General features: G+C 42.8%; 1 protein-coding gene across 1 annotated transcript in view; it reads right to left on the bottom strand.

The window, feature by feature from the left end:
• Cdh2 (cadherin 2) overlaps window positions 1–11648 on the bottom strand; it is a 237014-nt gene extending 225366 nt beyond the window's left edge. Inside the window, exon 1 of the mRNA XM_008828833.3 lies at window positions 11048–11648. Coding sequence (XP_008827055.1) covers window positions 11048–11107 — 60 coding nt within the window. The 5' untranslated portion in view covers window positions 11108–11648. The remainder of the gene's footprint in view (window positions 1–11047) is intronic.
• Window positions 11649–11894: the final 246 nt, after the last annotated feature.

Raw genomic sequence — 11894 nt, forward strand, 5'->3', positions numbered from 1 at the left:
AAGAAAAATGGGACCTTGCTGAAAAGCGGGTCATTGGTAGCTCAGAGAAGTTATTAAGAGCGTTCACTAAAATGATTAGAAAATTTAGGGTCAGAAAAATAATTCTTTGCTTCTACCTTCCTCCTTATAAAAGGAAGGCAAGAGAGACCAAGACTCACACAAATTTAAATCTGTCTCACTCTTGGCTACAGCAGTACTGCCTAATTATGAGAATTAGCTAATAAAAGAAAAAAGTTATCTGAATGGGAAAACCCACCAAAGATGTTCAGTGACTTGCCACCATAAATATCCAAATGGCCTTTAGCTACTGTTTTTTATTATCGATTTTCAACACCCTTAAACCCCCAGATATTTCTATGCATCCATCAGCCTTTCCTGTTTCTGTGACTCTTATAAATGTTTGTTACATTCATTTATAAGAGTCACAGAAACAGGAAAGGCTGATGAACACATAGAAATATATGGATAGCTTTTACATATTGAATCCAAGATAGCAGATATAAAAGGGAACATGATCACATGACTCAATAAGGTACAAGAAAGACAAAAGCAAAAATCTATGTTGTTTCTAGTCAAGTAAACAGTCACCACTGGGTGATGTCTAAATGAGACGGGGTGCTACTGGGGTGCTGAAGTTGTCGTCATCCAGGGCTATGCAAGCAGCATCTCTGCTTGGGAAGATTAGCAGAATGTCCACTTATATGAGCAATGACCCATACGCATTTAATGCTTTTATAAACTAGATACGTTTGTTAATATGTCGATGAAAGCACATGTGTGTATAAATAAGTAATCTGAATTTTGAATTCCCTAAAATATAAGAAAGCAAGTCATTAGCATGCAATCTTAAAAGTGCTGATATTAAATATCAGCTCCTAGGGTAGGAGCCAAAGTGAATACAAGTTATTTTGCTGCACAAAATACATTTTTCTTTATTTACCATCCCAGAAAGCAATAAAGGATGAACTTAAGAGTTTGAATTTTAGTGTCACTCAATTAAGACAACATAAGGCCAAAAAAACTTACAGTGGTCAAAGTCCATTTTATTAAATATTTATGTTAAGCAGAGGTGGATAACTTTCCTTTAAACCTTAATAAAATTAATGGCTATTTAGTCATTTATTTCATGATTTACTTAACAGTTTCATACCAACAAAAAAGCATTTTGTCAAGATTATAGTTGACAGTATCCTCCTGTCCACATGGATCATGTTACAAGAAATATAGTTCTAGGATTTCTTAGTAGCAAACAAAATATTCTCCACAAAATGCCTACAGGAACCTACCTAAGTAACACTTTGGAAATATGGACATAATTATGTTACAAGATTCCAAATAACTTCATTTGTGGGAGGAAAACGTAGTTCAGCATAGTCAAACATGGAAAATGTGCCATTAAAGCTAGATCATGGAATCTCTTGAATTTATGTTCACAGTGAAGACATGTGGGGAAACAAAGAGCTTAAAAAAACTGTTCAACTTACAGTTGAATATTTATAGGCTCTGAGAAAGTGGGTTAAGTTCCAAGAGTGCAACCCCCCAAACATTTGAGTATTTGTTAACATATTATTTGATGTGCAATTTACAAAACATTTAAAAACTGATTATGATTTCCTAAGATTTTTTACTCTAGAAAAAAATATAGAGAGAATGAAAATCTTTTTAAAAATTTTTTCATGTGTAGGAGTGCTTTGTCTCCATGTATGTAAGTACACCCTTGTGTCAGGTGCCATGTGAGCACTCAGAATGTGGCGGAACCTGGGTCCTCTGCAAGAGTAGCCAGTGCTCTTAACCACTGAGCCACCTCTCCAGTCCCAAGAATGAAAATCTTAATTAAGCATCATATACTGGCTTTAAATACCAAAGAGAGCAAAATATGTAAGACTAAGATTAAACAAGGTTGTAACACAGGAGTTAACTCCAGAGCTGGGAAGATGACTCTGAATGAAGTATTTACTGTTCAAGTATGAAGACCTGTGTTGGATTCCCCCAGAACTCACATGAAAAGACGAAGTGCTATGTGCCCATAATCCCAGAGCTGTGGAGGGAGCCAGAACATTCCTGGGTTTATGGCCCAGCCAAACCAGCCAAGTCAGCAAGCTCTGGATTAGGGGGAGTCTCTGCCTCAAAAATTAAGGTGAAGAACCACTAAGAAAAATGGCTAACATGGTCCTCTGGCCTCTATACATAAGTCCACCTGCATGGGGGCAGACACACACACAGAGAGACACACAGAAACACAGATACACACACACCACACACGCACACACACACAATAGGAAAAAATTATCAACTCCATAGAATGAACTGATGTAAAAACTGGCTCCGGCCTGAGAGGGTGACAATTGTGCTTTGCAGTCAAGTTCAACTTTCTATGACAGGCATGATTTTATTTTAGGTTCTCAATATACTTAAAATATCTGAGTTCTACCTCTAAAATGAGAATAAAACCACCTATGTATCATGTTTAGATAAATATCTTAAATTGTCATTTCTCCTGAAACTAAAATATTTAATAGTTAAGATTTTTGAGTAACTGTTAGGCATTATTTAAAATAAAAGAAAGGGCTGGAGAGATGGCTCAGCAGTTAAGAGCCCTGGTTATTCTTGCAGAGGACCCAGGTTTACTTCCCAGCACCTACATGGTGGCTAACAACCATCTGTAATGCCAGTTCCAGTGGATCCAATGTCCTCTTCTGATTTCCGTCGGCACTGCATGACATAGGTGCACTTACGTACATGCAAGCAATACACTCATACATGTAAAAAAAATATTAAAATAAGGAGCTTTATGGAAGTAGTGGCCGACATCTAAATCTCACTGATTTCCTCTGATGTTTGTGCTCCTCTAACCTACAGGAACAACTCACTGTGAGTTCAGAAGTATAAAACACACTATGAAACTCCTCAAAACTGTAAATGTGGAAGAAAATCAAAATGGCAATCCTCATAACACCTAGCACAAACAGAAACTACAAAGCTCACTGCAAGACAAAGAAGTCAAACAATTCAGACTCATCTTATTGAGAAAAAACAGTCGATTATCATTTCTAGTTCCAAAATTGGAATAGTAAAAATTCCAAATTATACATCTTTCAATTTACTTCTTATTTTTTAAATATTTTATTATTTTTAGTTTGTGTATGAGTGCATTGCCTGCGCGTATGTGAGTGCACCCGTGTTGTGCAATGCTGCAGAGGTCAGAAGAGTGTTTCGGCTTCTCCAGGAACTGGAGTGAAGGACGGTTCGTAGCCACCACATGAGTGTTGGGAATCAAACCCGGGACCTCTGCAAGAGCAGTCAGTGCTCTTAACTGCTAAGCCATCTCTCCAGCCCTCAATTTACTTTTTAAAGAAATAATTCCTAAATTCACCAAAACATTAAATAGGTTATCAGAATATGGAAATACCAGAATGGGGGAAAGGCATTTGGGAATGCACATTTTAAATTATGATGTGCTAGTATGTATGTATTTTAAAAACTAACAAACATGTTAAATTTTAATTACAATACACAGTAGTATGTAAGTGCATTAATAAGCAGCCTCCTATCTAGAACAGATTGGCCTCTATCTCACAGAGCTCCACTTGCCTCTGCCTCCAGAGTGCTGCGATTAAGGTGTGTACCACTATGCCTGGCTTTTTCCTAATTTCCCTTCATCATTTCTTCCTTTCTTCTTTCCCAGTATATGCAGTCATATTTTTAGAAAAAAACTTATGGTGATACAGTGACCAAGAATCTGAGTTATTCTGTTATGATATCATTTCATATATTAAATTTTGGGGGAGAATTTATTTATTTTTTATTACTTTATTTATATATTTTTTAATCTGTATGAGTCTTATTGCCTGCATGTATATAAGTGCACTTGTGTCATGTAAGGCCCGGAGAGGTCAAAAGAAGGAGTCAGAGTCCCCTGGAACTGGAGTTAAGGATGGTTGTTAGACACCATGTGCTTTCTGGGAATTGTACCCAGGGCCTCTACAAGAGCAGCCAGTGCTCTCAATGACTGAACCACCTCTTCAGGCCCAATTTTACTTATTTTCAATATTTTATTTATTGTTTTTATGTGTGTATTGCCTTCATGTATGAAATGTGTGTATTGTCTACATGTATGTAAGTGTACCTGTGTTGTCTAATGACTGGAAATCAGAAGGCATCAGGTCCCATGGAACTAGAGCTATGGATGGTTGCTAGCCATCATGTGGGTGCTGGGAATCGAATCTGGGTCCTCTATAAGAGCAATCAGTGCTCTTAATCTCTGAGCCATCACTCCAGCCCCTGGCTCTATTTATTTTTATTTTATGTAAGTGTTTTGTCTACACATCAGGTCACCTGGAGGTGGAGTAATGGAAGGTTATAAATCACCATGTTGGTGCTGGTAACAAAATCTGGGTCCTCTGCAAGAGCAGCCAGTGCTCTTAACCACAAAGCCATCTCTTCTTTTAAGTAGCTCAAGCTGTTTAGAAAACATTATAAAACTAACTTTTTTCCCCAAAGCTACCTGGGAAAACCCAAAGTGAATCCCTTAGCTAATCAAGGGAGTCAGTTTACCTGAACATTGAATCCTATACTAAATGTTCTACTGCTGGAGTTCCAGAAACTAGTAAAATTCACTTTAGACTAACTTCCACTGACAAAACAGATGAAAATTTCATTATTAAATTGATCAGGAGGCTAAGAAGTACTGCAATGGTTCAGTCAGCATAATCTCGCAGGCACAGACAACTAACTCAGCACACTATGGGCCTACCATGAGGTCAAAAGGGAAACTTAACTCCTCATCAACTTAATCAGTCTTCCTTTGGCTCTGCTATGAGTTGTTCTAAGCTCACTTTAGAATGTTCTAGCATTAGTGTAGGTCATCTTCAACTTACTTACGTTTACCTTCCTTTTCTATTGTTTCATTAATTTCATGCTCGATGGTCTCAGCCCACTTGATCCTCACTCAGAAGACAGCAACCGTATTGATTATTCTGTAGGTACCCTCTAGCTTTTTTAGGTCTATGACTGTTCCTTAAACATGGAGTGGTTTAACAATCTTTTTTCCTGAAACCTAAGATGTAAAACCAAAATGCTTTATTCTATACAGTAGGAGTTCTCAAGTCTGCCTGGACGTTACATCACAATTATGTAAATCATTTCTTCATGAGGGGCATTTAGAGACCAATTCAATCATCTCTAATAAACAATGCTTCACTAAATATCTTTGCACACTTTATGCTATATATATATATATATATATATATATATGTTATGAATATAGGCATAACTTGCAGAAAAACTCACTGGGAACTTTCTAGTAAGAGGGCTGTGTTTTCAACACTGATGCTTGTCACTCAGTTCAATGGTATTTTTGAAGCTATATTCTCTCATCATAGTAGAGGGCATAAAAGGAATAAGATAACTTTTTATGGGGCCAGAGAGATGGCTCAGCAGTTAAGAGCAGTTACCGCTCTTGCAGAGGACCGGAGTTCAATTCCCAGCACCCACATGGCAGCTAACAACCATCCGTAACTCCAGTTCAAGGGGAAGTCAACACCCTCTTCTGACCTCTGAGAGCACTCCACGACACAGGTGCACTTACATATATGCAGGTAATACACTCATACACATAAAATGAAAATAATAAATAAAATATTTTTAAAGATAACTTTTTATTCTCAGAAACATTAAACTTATTTTTCTTTAAATCTGATTTCCTCTCAAATAGTTCACTTCTACTGGCCAAATAAAATGATATAGTCAGTAAAAGATATTTAAGTTTAAAAGACAAGAGTATAAAACATGGATGACTGTCAAGCTATTATGTAGAATAAACCATTTTTGTTAATAAGTTCTAAAAAATTACATTTGCCCCTCTGAGTATCAGGAAATCCTTTCATTTTAGCTGTAAAATTAAAGTTATTCTAAAACACTTAAATATGGGACATGTTTGAAATATTTTTAAACAATCCCAAGAACCACAGAAATTAAAAGTGTCCTTAGTGTTCAATTAATCCAACCAGGACCGAAATATTAGTGCTAGGGAAAATGAGGTCATGAGAGTTTAAGGGAACAGACTATATGTGGACCAGACCAGAACCCTACATTTCCTGCTCTTGACACCACAAAAGAGAAGTTCATGTATACACAGCAAAATAATATTCCTAATGCTCAAAGTGCTTCTCAGTACTTACCCAATGTAATATCAACTAGTGACTGGCAGGTGGTCTACTTTTGAAGGCACATAAGAAAGAAAGTACACAGAGTTCTAAAGAATGACCAACACGGAATGAGAAGCTGAGCAGGATTTATGTCTAACTTAAATTTTTCCTTTAAAAACTCTATAACAGCATAAATCATAATTTTCAAATCCATATATCTTTCAAAGGATCTCATTTAGCTTCTGAATTCACCTTGTTCTGCCTACTTTAAAACCATCATTTTTATGTGTAGAAGATAAAACTCTGACTAAAATATTAATCTATAGACACCTGCTTTCCAGTATGAATAGTTAGTTAAAACTTACATATACATAGTTAAATATAGAGACCAGCATTTGTTCAAAATAACTGATACACTTTTTTGAAAATCTGAAACAAAAATAGAATTTAATAGAAAAAACAAGAGAAAAATGAAGTATAGATAGTGACTTGGTACAAATTATCTTTCAACTCACAGCTCTTTATCCAACTTGGAAATATTTAAGTTCTAGATGTTCTGATGGAAGATATAAAATACTTATTCAAATAACAAAATCCAAATTCCAAATCTATCATATTTTTAAATGGTTGATAAAATTCACTGCCAAGTCTGAGCAGTTCTTAAACTTGATTACTTTTTGTATTTGAGCCAAAAGAACAAATTTGAATAATGTTAACTTGGGCAAAAATTGTGGAGTGTATTCACAAACACTCCACTTCTTAAATAACAGCTCTGATTTTCCCTTAAAATCACTCTTCTAGCTTGAGAAGCTCCCTCTTGAAAGCGGGATGGGGATTTGAGGCACTTGGGATTAGAAAAAAGAAGCATCATTTTAAAGCAAGATTAAATGTTGCTTTAAGTCTTGACATTTCCCAATTAATAACCCTAAACCTTAATGAGGCAGAACAGATTTATGGATTGCAATTTTTTAATGAAAAAGAAAATCAAGGGAAGTTGCTAGAATATACTGTCATCCACATAATCTTTTCCATCCAGGAAGATTTCAGCCTCTACATGTAAAAAAATAAAAACTACCAAAGAATAATTTCCTCTTACAGTTTGAACTTTTGGGAAGTCAGAGCAGATGTCTACAAAGGTACGGAAGGCAAAAAGTATAGTCTGTATGCATATTCTGAGCTCAAAACTGTGGCCTAAATGTGTGCCTGTGTCTTAAAAATATGGCCATAAATATTTTAGGACAGATAAATTATCATTCTTCAAATCACACTAAGTATATTTGGGATGAACCACCCATTAATAATGACCTGCACCCCCAAATAAAAGACAAAGAAACACACAGTTATGTCCAATAAGTAAAGTCAATTCTGAATACCAGCTAAGTTATTTCTTATTTTCACAAGAACTTAGGCTGCAAAAACCAAATACAGAGAATACATGCTTTGTACATAAGATAATCTATGAATCCCAGATTTTCCACTTCCTAAAACAAAGCTTCTTAATTTTCATGTGTTTTAAGTGTTGAACACTATATTTTTCAGAGTCTGTACATAACAGATGAAAAATATGTATGATTTATGCAATTTTTCAGTCTCGATCCAGGGTTGAAACTACATGGGACCAGACTAAGAATCAAGAATTTCCAACATTAAGGCATTGGCCTTGATTCTACATAACTCTATCAAGTGTATTTAAATTAGAGCAAGCTATGCAATTAAAGTGTGAGTTAGAAAAACAAACCAAGTTTCTAATCTATTAATTACTGGGTTGCTAATAACAGTAAAATTGATTTTTTTCCCTAATGATAAGCCTATGTAAGTGTTTGAAGGCTGCTTATATAATTTACAAAGAATGCTAGTCATAACTTTATGGCACATTTTATCCCTCAGTCGCTAACATTAATGTTCAAATTGTGCTTTCTTTAATGTAAAAAAATGTTTTTTTACATTAAATTCTATGAGAACATTTAAAAGGTCAACAAGTTAGTAAAAATAATCATCTATAACTGGTGTTGAAGCAAGAAGGGGGAGAAAAGAAAATCTTGGTAGGTGAATATCTTATATAATATTATAATGAATTACATAAATCTAGGCAACAGCATAATTAAAACTAAAAAATCTCTCAAAGTAAAACAAGGAACATGGGCTGTTCAGCTAGGAACTAAAGGTAGAGTTCTCTGAACATCCAATGCTACTTAACTGGTTGAAAAGGACAAGGTTGCTCTGTATTTACACTAATAGCCTGTCCACTCTCTGCTCTCTGTTTTAAAGCCCTTGGCTGCTTAGTCTGCACTGAGAAAAAGAAACCAGACTTAATAGTAGGTAACTGCAGAGGAGCCGCGTTCACCTTGCAGCTAGATCTCTGTTGCTGTGGCATGCAAAGCAGACCTTTAGCTCAAAGACGTTCCTAATCCCAAACTGTACAATCCGCAAGGCGCACTTAACCCTAAAATTCATGATGTATAAGCTGTGGAACGTCCCCTCCGAGTGACCTTTCTAAACCAATCAACTAGCTGTCAGAACTGCAGTCCTGAAGTAGAAAAGTGCCAATAACTCGAGGACAAAGTTATAATGTCCTTTTTCATGAAGGTTTAGCAGACTCAACATCAGCACAATGACACTGAGAAAAAACATGCATGGGGAAATACCCGCATATTATCTAATGTTCATAAACGACATTTTTAAAGCCTAAAGAAAACAAAAACAAAAACCGGCACCCAAAATTCACACTGGGCTTCAAGACAGAGAGTAAAAGAGCTTGCTCCACATGTAGACATTCCATGCGTTAATGATCAGCACATGCCCTAACTTCACTGCTCAATTCTATGAGAACTAACATTTAGGTCAACAAGTTAGTAAAAATAATCATCTATAACTGGTGTTGAAGCAAGAGCATTAGTGATATGCAGAAATAAAGCTTTAAAAAGAGATCTTGATTTATGACGTCTCCTTTGTTAAGAAAGAGAAAGAAAATACAACATAGGTAGATTTCTTAAGTTTGACTTGCCTTCCCTTTAACTTCAAGCCCTGGAAGAAATACTCTTTTTCTTCTTCCCCTGCAGCCTAACCTCTTTCAGAAACTCCATTATTTTAAAAGAAGAAACAATAAATGAACTGACAGGAGGTGAAAGAATGAATGTGCACCGAGAATAAAGGGCGGTTTTATAACAGGAGGTACTTTTGTTAGCAAGTGACTGGCAGGTCTCCTCCTCCAAGTTAGAAGGAATTCCATCCACTCCCCAAAACTGCAGAGGCCAAAAATGTCTAGTTTAATACTTCTGAAATCCCAGAGTCAGGAAAGCATTGGGGGAGGGCGGGGGCTGGTGAGTGGGGGAAGGGGAAGAGAAAGACCAGCAGGAGACGAAAGAACAAAAGGAGAAATCCAAGAAAGGGGACGAGAGCTAGGGACCCTGGAGGCCTGGGAGCGGGCGCTGGGGACAGCACCGCCCCCGGGTGCAGAGCGCGGAGTGCGGCCGGGCTGCACGCCGCACCGTGGCGCACCATGGACAGGGCTCGGCGCTGCCGCGGCCCACACCCCTCCCAACGGCGGCGGAAGAAAGCAGAGCCACCCAGGGTGCCCGCCCCGTCCGGCCCGGGTGACCGCAACACCCCCGGCCCTGTGGGTTGGCCCTGGCCCTTTAGGGCCCCATCTGTCCCCATCTCCCGCTCCCACCGCCCCCGCGGTAGCACTTTAGAGCTTCGCCTGCACTTGGAGCCGCCACCCGGCTCGGGATGGCGGTGCGCAGGGGTCGGGCGGGTTTCCCTGCCCTGTAGAGAGGGGGGGACACACCCCTCCTCCGCAGCCTGCCCGGGACCCCACGCACATGGAGAGAGACTTGGGATCTCAACCTCCACCCCCCGCCCCCCTCCCGGCTCGGGGTCGCATGCGAGGCTTCTTGGTGTGGTCTTTGCTAGAAACAAGGAAGGGTCTGGAGACACCGTGGGACCGAACGGCCGGGAAAGTTGGGCTGGAGGTGCAGGCGCGTAGTGGCGAGGGAGTCACGACCTGCTCAGAGCAGGTGCCTCAGCCTCCTCGCAGTACAGTTCAGGAGGCGGCTCGCCCGCCGTGCTCTCCCAAGTGGGAAAAGTGCGGACGGCTCCGGGTGACGGCGTCCCGAGGACGCACGCAGGGCAGAGGCAGCGGGACGGAGCGGGAGAATAGATGAAAAATAAACAAAAAGCCGGCCATGTAACTAGAACTTCTCTCCGTCCGGCCGGGTACCGGGGATGCGGGTCAAGAGCAGGGTGCTAAGGCACCGGCCGGCGCCCACTCCACGGGGCCAGGGTACCAGTTGTTCTTTCTAAGTGGGACTGGCACGGAATACTGCGATGGCAAGAGAACTGGAAGACCAGGAGGAAACTCTGGACTGGGATGAGGACAATAGGGCCGTGGAGCTCCTGGGCACAGGGAGGCGCGCTGGTGCCAGGGCGGGGTGGGGTGGAGAGGCAAGTCCCGTAACTAAGACACCAGAGTGAGAATTTCTAGTGGAAACTCGCGACCCATCCCCGAAGAAATAAACAAAACAACAAAAAAACCGGAGCAAAGTACAACGCCAAGAGGATGAACACAGAAAACTGCAAATCCTAGGAGTTACCCTGCCTCACCCTTCTGCTGCTTAGGGACATTTCTCTCGAGCTCGCCTTGGCCCCAAAGGCGAAGCTGGAGGGACCCCGCCACCTAGCCACACACACCCAGGAGGAGGCGCGGGGGACCTGCCGGCCCGGCAGCCCGGCCGCTGCACCCGGCCCGCGCCTCGTGCCTGCGCAGCTTCCCCGCCTCGCGGGTGCGGCACCTCCCTTCCCGGGTGCGCAGCCCGGCCCCGCAGCGGCGCGGGGAACAAAGGGACCCGGCGCCGCCCGCCCCACCCCGCCCGCAGCCCGGCCCACCCGGGACCTCCGCGTACCTGGAGCAGGGCCGCCAGCAGCGGCAGCAGGGTCCGCGGCGCTCCCGCTATCCGGCACATGGAGGCGGAGAGGGGCCGAGCGAGGAGCCGGAGGCGGCGGAGGCAGCGGCAGCACCAACAGCGGCGCGGAGAGACGGCTCCAGGCAGTTGCCACCCCTTCCCTTCCCCTCCCCTCCCACCCCCTTCTCCGCTGCTCTGCGCTCCCCGCCAATCCAGAGCGAGCTGGTGACAAATAGCGGGCCGCGGAGTCCGCGGGACTCGCACCAGGAGTAATAAAACAGACGGGAGATCAAGGAGCTGGGGAGGGGGCGGGGAGAAGGGCGGGCGGGCGTGCGTGCGCGTGGGGGAGTGTGTGTGTGTGCACGCGTGTGCGTGTGTGGAGGCGGCAGCGCAGGCGGCTGGGAGCGCAGCGGTGCCCCAGGGATGCGGCGGCCGCGCCGGGGATGCGGCGTCTTGAGGACCTAGGCGGATGGAGGATGCGGAGGTGGGAGCCGAGTCGATGGCGCTTCCTAGGAGCTCCTCCGCGCCAGCTCTCGCGGTCTGGCTCTTCCTTCCTCCGTGTGTCCGCTCCCGGCCCAGCGGTGCGACAGAGCTGCGGGACGGAGGGAGGGAGGCGGGGAAGCGGGGAGGCCGGCGCCGCGGGGGGAGGGCGCTCCGGGCCGTGCGCTGCGCCCACAAAGGGCGCCAGTCCCGCCGGCCCTGTCTCTGCGCGCGGCAGGCTGAGGATGGCTCCCTGCTCGGCTTTCCCGTCCCCTGGCCACTCGGAGACTCAGAGCTCCGCCCCGGCCGCGTGGGGGTGACGCGAGGGGCCCCTGCGCGGCCGTCCCCTCGCTGCCCGCGCGCCTCG

This window comes from Nannospalax galili, unplaced genomic scaffold, assembly GCF_000622305.1.
Source record: "Nannospalax galili isolate Female #2095 unplaced genomic scaffold, S.galili_v1.0 scaffold252, whole genome shotgun sequence".
Classification (NCBI taxonomy): Eukaryota; Metazoa; Chordata; class Mammalia; order Rodentia; family Spalacidae; genus Nannospalax; species Nannospalax galili.